The following is a 20724-nucleotide window of genomic DNA, read 5'->3' as shown; positions in this document are numbered from 1 at the left end:
ATACATATTTTTTCCTTAAAATCTTCACCGTTTTTCATCCAGTCCTCCAATGTCCCTCTGCTCTGACAGCTATTGGTCTGTTTCATGTATCTACACTTCTGTTTCTATTTTGTTAAATTAATTTGTTCATTAATTTCCACATATCAGTGAGATCATATGGTATTTGTCTTTCTGGACTGGATTATTTTACTTAGCATAATAATTTTCAGGTCCATCCATACTGTTACAAAAGGTAAGATTTCATTCTTTTTTATGGCCAAGTAGTATTCCATGGTGTAAATGTACCACAGATTTTTTATGTGCTCACTTACTGATGGGCATTTGGGCTATTTCCAGATGTTGACTATTATAAATAACACTGCAATGAACAGAGCAGTGCATATATTCTTTCAAATCAGTGTTTTAGGTTTCTTCAGTTATATTCCCCGAAGTGGGATTGCTGGATCAAAAGGTAGATCCATTTTTAATTTTATAGGAAACGCCATACTGGTTTTCACAGTGACCGCATTCCCACCGACAAAGAACTTTGTATACAACTAGATACCAAGAGGATAAACAACCCAATTAAAAAATAGAAAAAAAGATCTGAATAAACACTTCTCTAAAGAAGACATACAGATAGCCTATAGATACATGAAAAAAAAATGCTCAACATCGCTAATCATTAGAGAGATGCAAAACAAAACCACAATGAGCTATCACCTCACACCTGTCACAAATGGCTATCCTAAAAAAAATCAACAAACAAGTGCTGACGAGGATGTGAAGAAAAGGGAACCCTTGTGTACCGTTTGTGGGAATTCAACTGAGTTTTAAGTACTCAAGCTAAGGTAAAATGAAAGAAACATCATTATCTAGAAGTTACACCTACCAAGGAGTTATGAAGGTCCCTAGGAGTTCACCAAATACTCACTGAGCTTCTGTTCAGCACAAACCATAGAGGGTTAACCCCATAGGCAATCTCAAAAGGCAGAAGACTCAGGTATCATCTTTGAGAAGCTTAGGATCTGGCACAGAAAGCAAGACAAGGACATCAATCCACCACTCTACGAGCTAAGTGATCCTCTGGGAATGATTTATTTTAATGTTTAATAAAGAATAATGTTATGGAGGTGACATATGCACTTGAGTGAAGACAAGTACATAGGTTAGAGTTTGAGTTTGGACATATATCTTCTAGCTAGGTGATCTGGGATAAATTTCTCCCTCTTTCTAAACTTGAATTTCCTTATCTTTTAAAACAAGCAGAGCAAAACCAACCCAATTGAGTGATTGTGAGAATCTGGGCCCTAAGGTTCATATACCTTATAGAAGATGTTCAACAAGTCACGTTATTCTTACCTGGTATAGCCCAAGTTTCCTCAGAAACCAGGGCTGGGTGCGTTTCCCATGGAAAGGTCTTTTCTGAAGAATAATTAATTGCACTTCTTCAATCTCAGTTGATATAAAAAGTGGCCAGTTGTACAGTGATTCTGCAATTTCTGGGGGCAAAAACAGAGTTGAAAGCATTGTCCATTATGTGACTCAAGGCCTCTTCTCAAATAAGCCACGAGATACATTTGTCCTGGAATTAAAGCAGAAGGGGTTATCAAATGTTTTGTTTTCTGCTCAACAAAGCAAGGTGAAAGAATGAAGAGAACGCCCACCACTGCCCATGTCTGAGTTCTTACAGAGCTCCCTCTTCCACAGGCCTATGGAGCTATTACCTGAGTCCAGCTTAAAACAATAGGAAGATTAACGGTAGATTAGAGGCAGGCCAGCCAAGCAGTGAAGAATGTGAACTTTGGAGTGAGATAGAGAGTAAAATAAAATAACAGAATTGGTAAAAAGTATTTACTTTTCTACAAGTAAAAAAAATGCAGTGCCAAGTGCAATCTTCATCTTCAACTAAAATTCTAAATTTAAGAAGTGCTTCGAACACCTGAGAAGAACAAGACGACACTCTTTGGCATGAGCCAAAGGACCAGGGATGGAATCTAGAAGCTGCTCTGTCAGCTCCCTAGTCATCAGCCTGCAGGATGACTAAGACAGGACTCTAGTTCATCTCAGAACCACTCACTTAAGGACACAAAAGTTTCAAAAAACACAGAGAAAGACATCTGGAGCTCAGCGGCTCCACCTCCAGCCAGAGCGGTTCCTAACCTCCAACCCCCAATCCTACCTTAGGCAAACCTTGTGATCACGGCTCTCTTTTCTTTAGGGCTTTTGTAGAATAGGCAATTATTAAATCCCGGATGTAATATTGTTTTCAGATGCAGCTTGGAGATGCTAAAAGATACTCAGGGCTGAAAACAAATTTTTTTTTTTTTCATTTTTCTGAAGCTGGAAACAGGGAGAGACAGTCAGACAGACTCCCGCATGCGCCCGACCGGGATCCACCCGGCACGCCCACCAGGGGGCAACGCTCTGCCCACCAGGGGGCTGATGCTCTGCCCATCCTGGGCGTCGCCATGTTGCGACCAGAGCCACTCCAGCGCCTGAGGCAGAGGCCACAGAGCCATCCCCAGTGCCCGGGCCATCCTTGCTCCAATGGAGCCTCGGCTGCGGGAGGGGAAGAGAGAGACAGAGAGGAAAGCACGGCAGAGAGGTGGAGAAGCAAATGGGCACTTCTCCTGTGTGCCCTGGCCGGGATTCGAACCCGGGTCCTCCGCACGCTAGGCCGACGCTCTACCGCTGAGCCAACTGGCCAGGGCCAAATTTATTTTTTTAATATGAGATAAAATAGAGAAATGTACAGCAATCTGCTGAGCAATTCAGACAGGCTGAGTTCTAAACTATCACCTAGACTCGTGAAAAGTGAAAACCTTTATACAGTATCTAAAACATAGTAGGTGCTCAGTGATGGTGGACCATTATTTATCTGGCACAATTTGAACAATGGACAACTCTACCACATGTGTTAAATTAATATAATTAAACTACTATTGAGAAGGAAGTATAGAAGCTAGTGTGTTTCCAACACTCACTGACATATATACCAGTCACTACATAACATGATATCCATCGTCTCATTTTTATCCCAGATAACCCCATAAAATCCATAAAAATGAAAAAAAAAAGTATTCAAAAGGTTAAGTGATTCTTCCTAGCCCCCGAAGCTAGAACACAGAGTGCTAGACCCAGCTTGGCTGGGCACTTCACTATTTAGTCTCTGTGGTTCAAGATTCTTTCTTCTCCTCTGAAATAAAATGATCATTGGACTTCCTCTCTAGGGTTCTTTGGAGGATTAAAGGGGATCGTTCCTATAAAAAAGCATGTAAATATTGCTTGGAACATAGCGCATACTCAATAAATGTAAGCTGTTATTAGAATCATTATTTAGCAGAGACACAATTTGAATCCAACTTCTACTCCCAAGAACATTCTTTCTAGTGACCCTCAACTTGGGCAGCCAATGAACATCAACGTATCTGCCTGGGCATCCAAAGGTACATCATGTGGGAAAGGCTGGAAAAATTAACCATTTAGTAAAAACCTAGTGTGGCCATAGCATTGAATATATTAACATCACAGAAGAAACCAAAGAAGCAAAATAATATATACATATATATTTATATATCTATATGGACTTGCAAATCTCTCTGTATGTGTGCATTTATATATATATTTAATTAAATGTAATGGTTCTGAACTATCAGCTATATGCAAAGTACTGAGCTAGGCATTTAGGGATACACACATATGAATGTAATAGAATCTCTGCCCATACAGAAAGGGGAGAGAAGCAGATGTGTCATTAGATGTAATAGTCGGCTTTGGGCACGTGCCCAGAGAAATTCAGAGGAAGTTCTAGGACAGCCCAGAGGAGGGAGCCCTTCAGGCTGATGGGCAAGGAATGTGGCGATAGAAGTGTCCCTTAAAGATCCTTGCCCAGGAAGGGCTCTAATCTTGGTGGAGAGACATAAACAGGACACCAAGAACAAAGAAGATCTGATCTAATCCAGTTCCAGATTCTACCTGAAAGACAATGCCTGCCTAGGAATTCTGAGAGGAGACTAACCCGTCCGGCTTCAAGGAAGAAGTAGGCGGAGCTCTGACTCTAGGTGAAAGCTGGCAAAAGCCAGAAGACCATAGTATGTAGACTCCTGTAAAGAAAGAAGGGACAGTCCTTTATTGACCACCTACTATGAGTCATAGAGCACACTATCCTCAGGACACGTGTATAATAAGGTCACTACGACTCAAAGAAGTCAAACAACTTGCTGAAGGTTATAGGAACCCAGGTCAGGATGACTGAAATGTGTACTTTGATTCTCCCTGGCTCCTTCAAACCCTTCCAAACTTTAGGACTCTATCTAGATGTTACTCTCCTAGGTCCCACTAGACCCTGACATTCTCCCTGGCAGAACACCTTGATTTTACTTATTACCAAATAAAATGAATATTGAAGGAACATATCCTTAGAGTGAAGAAACATAAGTATTTTTATTCTAAAAAGTAGTTTTGAGGACAAAAATCCCCAGAAAGAAGGGACTGCTGTGAGGGGAGGAGTGAGAGGGAGTTGACCAACTATGGGATGATTAGATGGGAATGGGAAGTATTAACATGCTGCAGTAATTAACAGCACATTCCACTTCAGATTTGGAAGCAATCTTAGGACTCTAATTCCTGTTCTTTCATTTTACATAAGAGCAAACTGAGGTCCAAGATCTCTCACCCAGGGCAGAATTAGAACCCAGGTCTCCTAAATCTCAGATGATTGCTCACTGACTGCAGATAATGAAAAGAGAGGGGCCAAGCCATGGAAGATCAAGGAAGGGAGCAAAAGAGAGATAGCAGCATATGACATGACATATTACATGTAAATAAATAAGAGTGTCAATCATAGACCAATAATTAGGGTAGCTCATGAACAAAGGATTACAACTTATCCAGTTCCATTTACTCAATTAAAATACATACATACATACATACATGCACGCATACATACATGCATACATAAAAGAGTGGCTTCCAAGACCGGTGGAATAAATAATAAGTGTATGTTCAACGAACAACCAGTTCAAGGCTTTGCCAGTCGCTCTCAATACATTTAGGGACCGAGGTCAAGAAGCTCAAGGAACTCCGAGATTTGGATCTCTCTGTCCCTTTCTCTTCACGCTTGCCAAAGGGCAGAAATGAAATCTTGGCCTCCCATAATATATTGATAGCTTGTCTTTAAGAACCTAAGGAGCACTTGGTCCTTGACTACAACAGGTTTAAATGGTATTTAGATAGCATTTTTATAGTTTGAGAGCATATTTTGTCCTCAAAATAATTTTGTAAAATACTGAATCCCATTATAAAAGTAAGAAAGTGCAGGGCTAGCAAAGCGACTCACTGAAGGGATAGCACCGATGTGTTGGAGTGAGCGGGAACTTAGAACTAACTACAGCTCTCATGTTCTGACTCTTCCTGGGAGAGTTAACAAAGCCCCCAATGTCCAGAAATATCCAAAACTATTGTATACAATGACTTTGAAGCCCCTGGAAGAAACACAGCTTCCAAATGCCAAAGTGCCACACTGAAGAGAATTACTAGTCATTTTCCGATCTCTATTGGGAAAATAGGGTGATTTTTGTGGCGTGATTTATGTAGTTCAACACAGGTTTTTTGTTGTTGTTTGATTGAGTGGCAATCTCAAGATGACTTGGGAGTTGCAGAAATTGAACAATGTGCTTTGGCAAATCCCTTATCCATGGCACTGGTCATCCTCTTCCTTCTATCCAATCTCTGGAAACAGATGTGGTATATGATGCTGTTTTTGTTTTACAACTGGATAAACTGAGTACAAACATTCTTGGCCCAAGCCTATAATGGCATGTCCTTCCCAAATCAAGATCTGAGTCTGGGCTCTTCTGTTGTCAGAATGGTGCCATAATCCCTGCACACTGCATTCCAGCTTTTATAGAGGGGATGTCAGACTCATTTGCTCATCCTACAAATCTGCATAGTTTCACCACCACTTATCTGCCACTGCTATTCCCTCTCCCAGAAGAGTGCAAGAATGATCTCTGTTCTCAGCATCTGGGGCAGCCCCGAGGACAGGAGCATATGGGGAAGAAAGTGGCACATGAGTGGAGTTCAGCTCCCCCAGGCTTCCAGCATGCTATCCACATGCAAACCCCATACAGCCTATTTTTTTATCACTACATTATTTGAACAGACTAGTAATAATGTGTAATCCACTCCTGCTAACTCATTTTGACTTACTAAACATTTGGAGGGGAAAAAAAAAAAGGAAAACTGTTTTGCCATAAGGGGGAGCTTTTGAGTTCTATAAAGAGGGGGAAAAAAGAAGAACAAAAATATGTTACATCTATGTCCCAGTTCAAAACAGACCTACAAAGCAGCGAATTGGTCATATCCTTACCTGTGACTTGAACAATGTCAGAGGACCGTTTATGTCTTAGGATGATTAAAAAAAAAAAAGTCTAATCAATATATGTTACTTTGCTTTTTCCAATATGAAACTAATTTCTAATAACCAACGCAGTGTTTTTAAGAGTATTCAGGAGAATTCAGAGACTTGGTTGTGCTGAGTCCACAGCTTTAGGAAGGCAAATGCCTTGGAAAATGCCATTCCTCTGCTTTCTTCTGATGATTCTGCGAGGACAGCATGCGGACTGGCTGCAGCCAGCAACACCCGGGCTCAGGGAAGAGGAGGGACCTTCACCAGGGCATAACTTTAAGGGAATTCTGAGACAGGAAAAGGAGAAAGAGAGGGAAGGATAGGGAACACAGGAGAGAAGGGAAAGGAGGAAAGGAAGAGGGAGAAAAAGGGAGTGAAGAGGGAGAGGAGAGGAGGGAGAGAAAAGAGTGAAAGGGAGAAAGAGACAGCATTAAAAAGAAATCTGAGAATCAAGTTTCAAGACTCTTTATGTGCTATAGAGAAGGATGAGGCTTACCAGCAAAGTGCAAAGGAAATCCTGAGAGAAGAGAGAGAGATTTTTCCCCCCTCCCGCCAGGAGGGGGGAAAAATAATAATAAGGGGAGGGGGGAGAAAGCAAGCAAAACAAAACAAAAACGGGAATGTGTGTTTGGAGCAGGAATGAGGAGAGCTGGGAGGACCGTAAGGGGGTGTGTACCGAATTTCATTAAATTGTTACTTTAAGATTGTCTTCTTAAAAAAAAAAAATTAGAAAAAAGGAGGAGGTGGAGAAGCGGGAGCGAAGGAGAGGAGGCAAACGGCAAAGTGGAGGCAGGCTGGGCAGCTCAGCCTCTCCAAACTGATTGATTAGTCATGATCCCCGCAGTTTTAACAGGGACTCATTCAATTGGGAAGGTGGAGCGCTCCGGAGCAGATTAGCATACGCTTGTTTACTCATCTTCTGAGGGATTTTTCCCCCTCTTTCCTTTCATTTTGTGAAGAAGGAGGGAGGGGAGGGGGAACTGGGGGGGAGAGAAGGGGGCTGTGGCTTGTGTTATAAAGGAAGCAAAAAATAAATAAATTAGAGCATCTTTTGGGGGGAGGGAATTCAGCGGAGCAGTGTCTTAGACACGCTTTTTTTTTTTTTTTTTGGTAGAGAGAGAAATCATATAAAATAAAATGAAATAAAACAAGAAGGAAGGCAACCAGCTGTTAGAGGGGGGGAAATAAGGCAGATAAAGGAGCAGGGAGAGAAATTAATTGCCAACCAGGAGGAGTTGGGCTGTATTTTTCAAAGGTGGGGGGAGTGGAGCACACACCTTGAGGAGGAAAGCGAGAAAGAAAAGAAAAAGCAAGTGGAAGGGGGGGCTCGCCCAAGAAGGGTGAAGAAGCGGAGAAAGTCGAGGCGCCGAGGCTCCCAAAGCTGGCAGCTCCGGGCGGCGGTGCAGGGGCGAAGGGGGGGCGGGGGGGGACCGTCGGACATGCGGCTCTGGAGTTGGGTGCTGCGCCTGGGGCTGCTGAGCGCCGCGCTGGGCTGCGGGCTGGCCGAGCGCCCCCGCCGGGCCCGGAGAGACCCGCGGGCCGGCCGCCCCCCGCGCCCCGCCGCCGGCCCGGCCACCTGCGCCACCCGGGCGACCCGCGGCCGCCGCGCCTCGCCGCCGCCGCCGCCGCCGGGCGGTGCCTGGGAAGCCGTGCGCGTCCCCCGGCGGCGGCAGCAGCGGGAGGCGAGGGGCGCCGCCGAGGAGCCGAGCCCGCCGAGCCGGGCGCTCTATTTCAGCGGGCGAGGCGAGCAGCTGCGCCTCCGGGCCGACCTCGAGCTGCCCCGGGACGCGTTCACGCTGCAAGTGTGGCTGCGAGCGGAGGGGGGCCAGCGGTCCCCGGCGGTGATCGCAGGTAAGCGGGGCGCGCGGGCGCCGGGGCGCGGGGGCGAGCCGGGCCGGGGCTGGCGGGCGTGTCTGTGCCGGAGGCGCCCCGCCGGAGGCGCGCAGGCACCCGGGGTGCGACTGCAGACTCACTTTGCCCCATCTGCGGAATGGGCGCTCTCTCGGAAGGCGTAGCCATCCCAGCCCCCGGAGGACTGCAGGGAGCGCTCCTGGCGTCCGGAACCTGCAGGCAGTAGGTTGCCCCCTGGGAGCCTCGAAGTCTGACCGGGTTCGGGATGACCAGAAGTACTGTCCCTGTTTAGGAGGGCGGGGAGGGTGACCCAATTGGGATGCATGTGAAAAAGGCGAGGGGAACATTGATTTCTTGGACTTTTTACTCGAAGTGACACCCCCCCCACCCCCCGCTTGACCCGGTTATCCTGAAAGCCTGCAAGGATGAGGTTGTTGTAATCTCCTGGACTCAGAAGTCCTTGAAGTGCCCCAAAGTTGCTCTCTGCTCGATGTCTGCCTCTGGGATTCACCCCTTCCTCCCAGACACACACACACACACACACACACACACACACACACACACACACACACGCGGCCATCTATGACCTCCCTTTGAAAGCCTGTTGCCTGTCACTCGGGCTGGGGCGAGACCTTCCTAACGCACGCCCCGCCAGGCTTCCCCAGGCTTGGCTGCGGAACGGGGCACTTTTCGCATTTGGGACTCTCAGAGCCAGTCATGAATTTGGGTTCTCCCTCCTCCCCGTCCCTCTCGGTCCCGTCCCTGTTCCACAGCAAAGCCCATAGTGAAACGGGACACTTTGCGTGGGTTGCAAACCTTAGAAATGCTCCAACACCCCCCCCCCCGTGAGTCTGTGGCATTGCTTTTAATAAAACTGGGGGACCGAAGGGGGTAGCACTGGCGGGGAGAAGGAAAAGTTTCGCCTCTTCTAGCTGGGAGATTCCCTTCCTGCACAAACCGTCTTGCTGTGTCCTAGGATGTCTCAAAGTGAGAGTAGGGGTTCCCCCTTGGCGGCAGCCAGGAACGCGGGGAGGCTCTTTGCGATCCCACCCCTCTGACACACACACACGCTTTCTTAGAAGGGAACGCTCTGAGCTCGGAGCTCTTAGGCGGTTCTCCTTTCTGTCTTGGCGTGGACCGCTTCCGAGGCAGTGCTGGCTCTGTCCTGTTTCCATGAAGTCCGTTTCGGAGGACCCCAACTCAGCTGCTATGCCAAGAATGTGCCCCCAAAGCTCCCACTCTCCTGCTACCAGACCAAGAGCGAGAAACCGACTTTCCCCCACACCTGACGTCATCACATGCTATTTTTTTTCCTCCTCTCCCCCCCCCCCCCCCCAGGAAGGAGAGGGAAAGTGAGCTCATTCACTTTTCACCCCCAAGCCCTCCTCACCCGGAGCGGGGTTATAATACAGGGGAGAGGAGAGACGTTCTCCATAATAATAACGATGGTGGTGATAATTCAGGGCTGTGGTGTGTTTACTTCTCTTTCGGAGCATGGGGAAAGCACAGAGCCTGCTGTTTGGAGGTGTGTTGGGTTTTTTTTTTTTTAAATGAGTAGATCTGGTTTTTTCCCGGTGTTTACCTGTCATAAGCAGTGATTTGGAAGGCTTCCCTTCCAGAGGGGAGAGCCCAGGTTTATGTAGGTATCATCAACGAAAAGGTAGTAAATGCATTCTTTTTTTGAAAAAAAAAAAAAAAGAAATAGCACCTGGGATTCCACAGGAGCTTGCTTTATAAATGTCTGTAATTCAGACAAGGAGACTCTCTTCTCACGCGTTCTCCTGAGCGCTCATTCACTCTCTCACACAACGATTGTGCCGTAAAATACTTTAATTGGATGGGAGACGTTAGGTTATTATTGCTTGTATAAAATGCCTGGTCCATTTTATGTGTGGAAATAACATTCCTCTCAAAAAGAAAAAAAAATGGCACTGTTATAGTGTAGCACCAGAAAGCCAGGAGCTTTTCTCCCGAGGATACTGGTGGATTTTTTTTTCCCTCCCCTCGTTGAGTCTGAGCCAGATTTGGCGGTGTGTAAACACCTGGCCCCGAGCCAGAAAAGACTCATTCTGCGTATCCTCCACAGGGTAGAGAGACTGTTGGACTAAAAAGAACCTGCTTCTCCTTGAATTAAAAAGCAAACAAACAGAGGTTCTTTGCAGAAGCACTTTCTCCCCCCCCCCCCCCAGCTTCTCTCTTCGTGTTAAGTTTGGGCTGGGAGAGGCACGGCCCAGGTGGGCAGCGGGGATGCTGGTCCCGGGCCATGTCCTCCCGCTGCGGCGTCCTCGGGTGCCCAGCTTGCTGCCTGACCTCCGCTGGCTCTGTTAGGCTGGGCGTCGCCACTTTCGTAGGAATCCCTGGTCACCTATCTTGAGAGAGCAGGCATCTCAGCAGGGACCGCGCTGCTATTTCAGGCAGAGGGCTGCTGCCTCGCTGTCAGGCCAGGCTGCCTTACATCACTCTTTGCTGCAGGATTCGACTGGGTTTCGCAAAGGGCTAATTTTACGGTGCTGTTAACCGGGTCTGTAGTCTGGCAGAGGCAGGCCTTGCCGCTCCTGGTAGGCGGGCTGTGCTCCCAGATCCGCCTGGGATGCTATTTCTGCCCCGGTTCAAACTTCACTGACACCAGTTCAGACAGGCGCTTGGAGAGGCAGAGGGAAGGAGTGAAGGAGCCGTTTGCTTCTGAAGCTCAGAAAACATGCCTTTTATTTTTCCAAAGGGGAAGGAGAAAAAAAAAAAGAAGAAATACACACACACACACACACACACAGATATATATTAATAAATATAAAGGGAAAGGCTTGTGCAGACAAAAACAAAGCTAAAGTTAGAAAGTGCCTGTGTGCAGGATTCTCCGATGACCCACCAACAATGAGTGGGCTTTAGGATCGAAGAATACTTGAAGGTTATTGGGATAAGGGTGCTGGGAGGTTACCCAGGCCAGTTCTCTCTTTGGCCAAATAGGGAGACAGTGACAGGGACAGGGAAGGCTGTGTGCTGGATGACACAGGTCCTCAGTGGCAGGAACTGGGACTTAATCCCAGGCATCCTGACTTGCAGGCCTTATCTCCTGCCCCGCTGGGAGAACTTGTCTACCAGACACCATCACCCTCACCCTCGCAGACCCCCCACCCAGGCACAGCCTTTGGCCCTCATGCAGGGCAGTTTGGGCTCTCTTTCAAGTCCGGGGGTGGGGGGCTCTCTGAGGCATCCCTTTGCTTTTGTACCATACCAGGCAGGGTCCAGACCCCTGCCTCTCACCCCCAAGCACCCCCACCTCCCAGTGCCCTCCGGTTTGAAAGAGAAAAAGGAAAACAATAGATTCAATTTGCTTCATTGAGCAGAGGCCCTTAGCAGCAGTTAATCTTGTTAAAGTTTCTCCTGACCTGTTAGGGAAGTGCAGCGTGGACCCCACAAGTGCTGCAGTCCTCCCGCCCCCACCCCTGAGTGATCCAGGACCCCGCCCCCCAGCAGCAGAAAGGGATTTACCTGAACCCTGTCCTTGCCTTCACTTGTCACACTTTCTTCTTTCGTTCCAAACGGCAGACTGTTGAGCTGGCTGGCTCTTCAGAAGTCCTTTTTGTCCCGCCTTTCCACAGTTCCCACTTCCTACTACCTACCCGACCCCTCAAGAAGGAATACCTGCGTTTTCCAACTTGAGGATTGCTGTAATGGGAAAGCTAGTCCCAAAGAGTCCACACATTAGCAGTGTTCTCCGCAACATTGGTGGTCACAGGAGACCTAGAATACTGCAATGGTTAGAAGCCAGTTTTTAGTAGTCAGGTTACCTAAGTTAGAATCAACCTGTGCCCGAACCGGCTGTGTGACCTTGAACAAACTAGTTGATTCCCCTGGACTCCAGCTTCCCCATCTACAAAGTTAGGATGGTATGAGTTCGAACTCGTTGATGAAGCTCCTATGTGGAAATGCTCAGAACGGGATTCACTGTATAGTAAGTGCTCAATAAACTTCGCTGTGATTATTGGACATGATTTCCAAAGAACTCCGTCTTGACTTTATGGACTAAAGACACTGAAAGGCAGGAAAGAAACCAACTGTTTCTGGGCGCCTCCAAGGTGCCAGGCACTGTGCTAGGTGCTTGCTTGCTTTGTGCCTGCATGTTTCACCCTCACAACCACCCTGGGAGGTAGGCATCGTCGCCTCATTTTACAAATAAGGAGATAGAGTCGCAGAGAGTTGAAGTGACATAGCCCACAGTCCCGCAGGCCATCAGATGGGCAGTGTAGCTGTGAACCTGACTACCAATAGGCACTGTTTCCTCTCCAGCAGTCTTTTCGGAGAGAGAAAAAATGAGTGCGGCGAGTGCCCCCATTCCTTCCTGCTTGCTCATGTGCTGACCATCACCTACCAGTGAAAGAGGATCAAATATAAGTGTGCGTCTCACGTTGACCCTGCGTTTGACCTAGCAGCTCTGTTTTGCTTTTCATGCCGAATTATCAGACAGACTGAGCTCGGACTTTCTGTTGCCAATTTTTTGCCGTGCGATTTTAATCAAGTTACTTTATATCTCTATCCCTTGGTTTGCTCATCTGTGAAATGGGCATAATAAGGCCAGGATATTGCAGTAAAATAATTATGCAGAAAGTACGTGACGTGGTTCCAGCGCATATTAGAGGCTCGGTCAATGGTAGCTGTGTCTAGTCTGTAACCAGATTCGCTTTTCCAGTTTGCTCGTTTGGTCTTCAGAAAGCGGGGCCTGTTTGTACCCTCTTGTAGGGCTTTCCCTCCTGAGAAGCTGGAGAGTCAGCTACTGTGTAGAGTAGACTGTGTATGTAGAGGAAGAGTTAGACCCTCCGGTCCCTTCCTTGCACTCTGATTTCCTCTTCCGTGACCTACTTGGATGACCCTGTGGTGGTGAGAGCCAGGGCAGGGCCAGAGCCGTTGGACCTGCAAGCAGGGAGCCCGGTTAGCCTCAAGGGGGAGCATGGACTCCCAGGAACGGAAGCCAGACAGTGGTCACAGTGGAGTCCAGGTCACAGAGCTACTGTCACTTGCCTCTTGCTCCTTCCCCCAATGCCCTCCAACTTCCATGTCCCCCCAAGCAGCCATTCCCGTGGACAGATGGGGTGGCGGAGGCTGCATCACCCTTGCCCCTCTGCACAGAGGAAGGCAGACTTGAGTCCAGAGGTCTGGGGCTCAGGAGCATGGGCCGTGCATTGTCAGCCCAGGGACAGACCGGGTCAGACAGTTCTCTGTGTGACAGGGAATCTGAGGATCAGGGTCATGCAGGAGCTAAGAATGACACTAGCCCACAAACCGTCTCCTCTTAAATGGGCCAGAAAGACTTGGAATCACCAGCTTTTAAAACGTCCTGGTATCCAGGCTCCATCCCGGGAATTATGATATCACAGGTGTGAGGTGGGCAGGGCACTGGTGGTTCTCAGAGTCTTCTCAGGGGATGTGGAAGGGTCACCAGTGGGGAGTCACTGATCCAGTCTGATGTCTCCCCACTATGCAGATGGAGAAACTGAGGCCCAAAGGAGAAGGATACTTCCCTGCTTACCGAGCTGGTTAGTGGCTGAACCTTTAGAGAAATTTAGCTGTCCCGATTCCAAGTTGCCAAACATCGGGAAAAACCCTTCTTCCATTCTTAATTCCCCTGCTGACCCCAAACCTCTGGGCGCCTTGGCCCTGTCATTCCGTTTTCCCCTAGCTGTTCCTGTGTATGAAGCCCACCCTTTCCTTCTGGCCTTGCCTTTAAAGTGTGAACATCCCTGTAGGGGGTAACACATTGAGTTCTATGCATCTGATTTTATTGATTTTAATTTATTGTGTTTACATAGATTCAAGTGTCCCACCGAGTACATCCCCCCACCCCGTGTTCCCCTCAAGATCCCCCTCGCCCCCTCCCTCCCGCCCTCCCCCTTTCCCTCCAGGATTGACTTTCCTGCCTTTTATAACGCTGTGTTATGTATACATAGTTTCACTGATCTCTTTTCCTTCTCTGCTCCCATCCTCCCATCCCCTTTCCCTCTGTCCACTTTCCCTCTGGTCCCTTTGATCCCACCTCTGCCTCTATTCCATAAATCAGTTCACATTGTTCACTGGATTCCTCAAAGGAGTGAGGTCCGTGGCCATGAAAAAGAAGGAAATCTTACCTTTTGCGACAACATGGATGGACCTGGAAACTATTGTGCTAAGTGAAATAAGCCAGGCAGGAAGAAAAATATCTACGCATCCGACTTTAAATGAATATTTCGAAATGTGTGGGAGGGAAACCTCTCAGAGCAGGAACAAGGGATACGAGACAGGGAGGCTCAGCTCAGAGGTACCCCACTTTGCCCTGGGCTAGTCCTGCAGGAGAGGGTGTGCTCCTATTATTTCAAAGCCCCCAGACCTGTGATCACTCTGCGAGCAGCACTAGCTGTGGGTGTCTCCTATGAGGAAGAGACATCCCCACGTACCCCAGGTCGGGGAACTCTTTCTAAAGATAGCTTGTGCCTTGTCTTCCTATGGTCAAGGGCTCAGAAATTCAGCAGATGCCTTTTCTCCCCTCCCCTGCCACCTGCCCCTTCCCTGGAATTTAATATTCTTCCCCTCACAGTTCCCTTGTCTTAATGCACTGCGGGCTTTGCACCACGCCTTGATGTGCTTCTTGGAAATGCTGAGAACTGACCTGTGGATCTTGGCGCCTTGGCTCCTTCAAAGACCTGAAACAGCCTCAGGGACTCTCTCACTTCAAGTCCGGTTGACTTCCTCTGAGCTGTGTGACTTGGGGCCTCAGGGGAGAGAGAGATACAGCTGTGGTTACATTCAGCATCCCCGTTTCACGGGTTGCCACAGGAACCAGGTGAGACAGTGGCGGCCGAAGCAGTTGGCCAAGGTCAGACCCCAGTCCGCGCGTCAGCAATAGCAGGAGCAGCCGGAACGTGAGAGACATAAGGGACTGTGCAGTCAAGGTCATTCCTGGAGAGGTGCCTTTATTTTGTTACTCACACCGCAGATGAAAAACAGTGTTCGAGTTAGCAAACCTTTGGACACCTGTGACCTCACTGGAGTCCTTTGATGTTGGGGCTTCACAAATCTGCCAAATCCCACCACTTACTTGCTGTGTGACCTTGACACATTCACCGCACCTCTCTGGGCCTCAGTGTTCTCAGCGTGCACAATGAGGGGTAGGGATAGAATAAGGACTTGCAAATTGTGCCCACATTTTTATTGAGCCCTTGGGGAGAGGCAGAAGAGGAGATCCCTTCACCTTATTCTGCTTAAATGTGGGATTCTCTAAGATTTCACTGAAAGGAATGTGCAGGTTTTTAGTTACAGAATTTGAATGGACATGGACTGACATTAGGAATTATTGTGACTTTTGTTAGGAGTGATAATGGTAGTGCTATTTATTTTTAAAGATCCTAATCTATTAGAAATGCTTTCTAAAGTGTTTATTGATAAAATGATGTTATATCTGTTTTGTTTGTTAAAATTTTCCAGAAAAAATTTTATATATATTGGGTGGTGTTGGGTGTATGTGTAGATAAAGGAAGACTAGCAACCTGATAACATCATTGAAACCAGGTGACAGAAACATTGGGCTACAACACATTTTTGTCTGTCCCTCTGTGTTTGATTGAAGAGTTCCATAATTAAAAGTTTAAAAAATTGAAAGAGTTTGAGAGCCACAGGAGGAGTTGACATCTGGGGTCCCTGTGTGTTCGGTGAGCTGATGGGTCTCCAAATATAGAGGCAGCAACTCGGAGAGGGGCGGGGCCTCTCGCAGGGTCACACAGGGACTGACCGAACCAGCAGTCTGGGCTTCAGGATTTAGGAGACTGATCGTCCTGGGGAAGCTCGAGGGGGAGGTAAGAACGGCGGGGAGCCTCGCTGGGCTATCGGAAGCTTTTGAGTCAGGACATTCAGTGCCAGGTGGGACTCTCCCGCATGTTGTGAAACATGGAGCCATCCTTGGTTCTGGCCATAAGGTCCCCTAGGATCTGCTTGTCATGGTGACAATATACATGCACACACACACACACACACACACTCACATTTCCACATATCTCTGTTTTTCCTTGCTGGCTCCTTATTTCTCTCCATCTTTGATAGCCTTGGGCATCTCCTTGAACCTGCTAGAACCTTGGGGAATAACCCACAGTTGACTAATCTTGGGAAGAACCGACACCATCAGGAAAGAGGTAAAAGGACACTGTGTTTAGGAAGTAGTTTGTACTGGCTGATCGCGCGACTCAAGAGTCAGGCTGCCTGCATCTCATTTCTCTCCCACCTGCTGGTAGCATGACCTTGGGCAAGTTACTTAATATTTTCAAGCTTCACTTTTCCCATCCGTAGAATGAGAGGAGTACCAGCTCCTACGTCATAGGGTTGTTGTGAACATTAACTGGGCCTCCATGTGGAAAAGTGCTTAGTCATGGAATCTAGACCATGGCTAAGCACTCAGTAAACGTTAACCTGTACGGGTATTATGTGTGTCCAGCCCTTGCCATACGTTAGTTCAGATTCTCTCAATCAATCCCTGCATTAGGCACGCTTCCCTCCTTTGGCTGAACCACAATTTGCCTCTCCCTCTCTGGCCACTCAGGGAAGATTTATTGTGATCATTGTACTGTAAAACAAAAATTAAAATAAAAGACAAACAGAGTCAACACTTCATTGCTTCACGTAGCAAAAGCAATGAAGACTCAATGTAGAGAATCTAAGAAACATAGTCTAAAAACAAGAGGTAAAGTGAAATTTTGCCATCTCTCCCCAGGCATTTGGCAAGTATTTATGGAGTGGGTGCTCCATGCCAAGTAGAGTTTTAGGCCCTGAGTATGGAATAAATACCCCTGCCTCTGGGAGTTTATGTAGGGAGAGACGAAGGGGTGGGGAAGCTGAAGACAGAGTATAAGTGAATGAAAAAATATAGCACATGTCAGACGAAAATTTATGAAGCAGAGGAGGGATTGTAGGGAACGCTGGGTGGGGTGGGCTTGCAGGAGGAGTAAGATGTAAGTGAGGCTGTCAGGGGAGGCAGTCATGAGCAGTGGCATGGGAACTGAGCTCTAAGCGCAGACTCACGGCCATTGAGAGAAGGCCACCGTGCACCGGAGAAGGAGGAGCAGTGCACTAGGAGCTGGGAGAGGTCATTTCTGGACCATTCAGTCTTTAGTTGACGTGGGACTTTGGGCAGCTCCCTTTATGTGGTTGGGGCCAGTTTTCCTCATCTGAACAAGGTGACTAGGGAGGAATTTATCTTTGTCCTAGAGAACCTTCTGGCAGAGATCTCCTAGGATCCGATCATTTTAACCAGGGCTGTCCTAAAACAAAATTGCAAAGTTGGCGTTATTTCCGGTTTTCTTCCTCTTTGGGTGCACTTCCCTCCACTAGGTGGTGCTGTGCCTGTCTCCCTCAGGGCCCAAGTGCCCACACACTTTCTGCTTCCTCGCCCCCAGCAATACTCATTCTCAGAGAAGCACATGGTATTCCTTCTTGCTAAAGTATCAGTGACTGGTAACAACTTTGAATGTTACTCTTCCAGAGACATATATAAGTTAATTAATGTCCCCCCAAAATTTTGACTTAGAAAGCAAGGTGCCAATGAGTAGAACTTCAGTCAAAGAATGACAGAAGACATTATTTACGGAATATTGGGACTTCCCAATGGCTGGAAGCCCTCTCATTGATAGTATTGCTAATATATAATAGCTGCCATGAAGGTCTAAAAACCCACTGAGGTTCTTGCTCCGTGATCACTTACCTGGCTAATGGTGAGAGGACTCAAATTTCATATTTTCTTACGATGCAAAGGCCATTCCAGGGAAGTTTCTAGACATCAGAGTGGGGCACTAGCCTTTTTGTTCTGTTTATCATTTTTAATCAGATCATTTCATGAGTTAAAACAGTAAAACTCTGGAATCTGTAGCTATCGGTTAGCTCGTTTTCCTTCCGGGAGTTCCCAGTAGTGCCACCCGTGGAGTCCTCATGTTCCCTCGGCCCCATTCCTTGCTCGCCCTCTCCCTAACCCTTATCCCTACTGCGTGGACTGTGACCACTTATATTTTTCTTTAAGCAAGAGAAAGGAAATTTGCTCTACTGTACAATTTACCAAAAACCCAGGGTCCATAGAACCTGGAAAAGTAGGAGACATGATCACCGTTTCAGTTTTAGAGAACATGAGAAGGTCGTAGGTTCAAGTCCATTTGTAAGAAACAGAAAGTCCAGTAGGCGGGAGGTCACAGCTTGAGATCTAAGTGTGTGACTGGGGTGGGCACATGACTAAATGCAGAACCTGTTCTAGCCTTTTTGGCCTTCGAGAAGTTCATGGTCTAACTTGTACCTTTCACCTTTGTCATCAAGACATTCCTGTATCTGTCCCATATTCACCTGTCCTTAATTCCTTTTGCTCTCTCAACATGAAATGTGGCTGGGAAGAATATGACCAAATGTGTTTGTATGGAAGGGCTACTTTCCCCCAATGAGATTGGGCATCTTTCAGCTACCAAGGCTGAGGAGAAAATAGAGAAAGATATAATAACAAGCCAATCAAGAACAAGCAGGCCTTGCTTTAAGAGATGCAAAGTATACAGACAGAAAACATAAGACATAAGTACATATTGTAGTCTGTTTTGTGAAGTAACATTCATGCAAGTCCAAAGAACTGAGGTGTAGGAGAGTGAGAAGCACTCATCAAAGCCATTCATTTCATTGATGAGGAACTTAGGGCTGGTAGCCAAAGCGGCCTGCCCAGATCAGTGACCAAGCTGGGTAAGATCCTCTGTTTTCTGAGTATTAGGCCAGTGCTAGGTCCACTTGTCTCCTGACTTTGCACCCTTTCCCATGGAGTAATGGCCATCTCTCTGCTCAGAAGCATCATTTATCCCCAGACTGCTGGACCCCAGACCCACTGATCCAGCTATCCACTGGAAATGTCAACGTGCACTTCAAACTCAACATGTCCAAAGCTGAAGCATCTTTTCCTCCGAAATTCCTTGTGTTCTCATCTAGTGTCACCTACTATAGATACGCCATCCACCATATGAGTCAGTCATCATTTCCTGTCTATCTTGCCTCCTTGACAGTTTCATAGCCTTCTTTCCTCTTACTAGCTGAGACCCTCTGCGGGTCTAGCTTTGACTCCTTCCCTTGTGTTATGGTGCCCACTTCTCTGAGCTTCATCTCTTGTTCCCCTTCAACCTATTCTCCAATGTCTGCCATTCAAATCTTTCTAAAATGCAAATTTCACTCTAGCAAAGGTCCTCGACTAGCACCGGGATATTTGTAGAGCCCCAGATAACTTAGGCTTTTTCTTCCCCCGCATCATTTTCTTTATTTAGGGGGCCTTCTATATCCCCATGCACTGTTTTTGCGAAGACCTAAGCCTCTACGGGATCCTGCTCAAGGTTCGCCCCTCCTGGGAAGCCCTCCCTGACTCTTCTCCAAGTCTAACTGGTTCCCCATCTCCCTTATCCATATGTCTCCACTGGACACTTTGTACTCATCTATCAAAAGGCCTGAAATTCTTTCTGTCACATTTAATTATGTGCACAGTTGAGGTCATCGCAACTTCTCCACTGCCTAGCACAGTGCCTGACTTGTAAAGGACTCCTATGTGGTTTTGCTCAACAAATGCATGACTGCAAATGAGAACCAGCGACATATCTCATGATTCTGAAAGAAAGAACTCAGGGACCTCAGGCACGTCGCATTACGTAACCAAAGCACATGACCTACCCCGTGCATCACACTCGAAAACATTACACAGTGGTTAATTCCATTTCCCCTTGAGCAAAGAAGTCAGAAGTGAAAAGAAAGCTGGTCTTCCAAAACAGAGAGGGGATGGAGCAGTGTATTCAGAAATGCCTCCTTAATTCACATCGCCACCTTTCTAATCCCAGCCACATTTTAGCCTCGGTCTACTGTCTCAGCGCCTCGCCTGTTCGCAAAGCAGCTGTTTTGTGTGTGCACTGCCGCACATAATCCCAAGCTTACTCTCCTCTCAGATGTCCCCTTGCCCCTGATCGGGTTCCCCCTGCGCCTTGAGTGTTCTGGCCATCCTACCTATTGCCTGGGTTTCCATCCATTTTCCTTCTTTTTCATGGGGGGGGGTGCTTTCTGTCTGCTTCCCTTGATCTTGTGGTGAAACCTTGGGGTGACCTCAGGATCTGGACTCCTCTATCCACTGTTTATGCACCCTTGGGGGAGAGTACACATTCTCTGCCGTAATAACAGTCATAAAAGCAGCTAGCTTATAATGAGCACTTACTATGTGCCGGCCCTGTGCTGAGTGCGACAGTTTGAACCTTCCAAGTTAGATGGAGAGAGTTACAGAGCTCACTGAAGGCCCCACAGCTGAAGGGTGGTGGAGCTGGGGTTCCAGTCCAGGACATTATACTGTTTCTCTATCTCCAGGGCTTAGTGCATCGTTTGGGATGCGGCAGCTGTCCAGTCAGTGTTTCGTGAGAGCGTGACGAAGGAAGGAAGGAAGGAAGGAAGGAAGGAAGGAAGGAAAGGAGGGAGGAAAGGAG

The 20724-nt window shown here is 47.4% G+C and overlaps 1 protein-coding gene across 1 annotated transcript in view; it reads left to right on the top strand.

Moving 5' to 3' along the window:
* Positions 1-7489: 7489 nt before the first annotated feature.
* The window catches only part of PAPPA (pappalysin 1), a 239630-nt gene continuing 226395 nt past the window's right edge, over positions 7490-20724 (top strand). The window contains exon 1 of the mRNA XM_066367327.1: positions 7490-8242. Coding sequence (XP_066223424.1) covers positions 7831-8242 — 412 coding nt within the window. The 5' untranslated portion in view covers positions 7490-7830. The remainder of the gene's footprint in view (positions 8243-20724) is intronic.

This window comes from Saccopteryx leptura, chromosome 2, assembly GCF_036850995.1.
Source record: "Saccopteryx leptura isolate mSacLep1 chromosome 2, mSacLep1_pri_phased_curated, whole genome shotgun sequence".
Taxonomy (NCBI): domain Eukaryota; kingdom Metazoa; phylum Chordata; class Mammalia; order Chiroptera; family Emballonuridae; genus Saccopteryx; species Saccopteryx leptura.
Note: the sequence above shows the minus strand (reverse complement) of the source record. Positions and strands in the feature narration are given on the sequence as shown.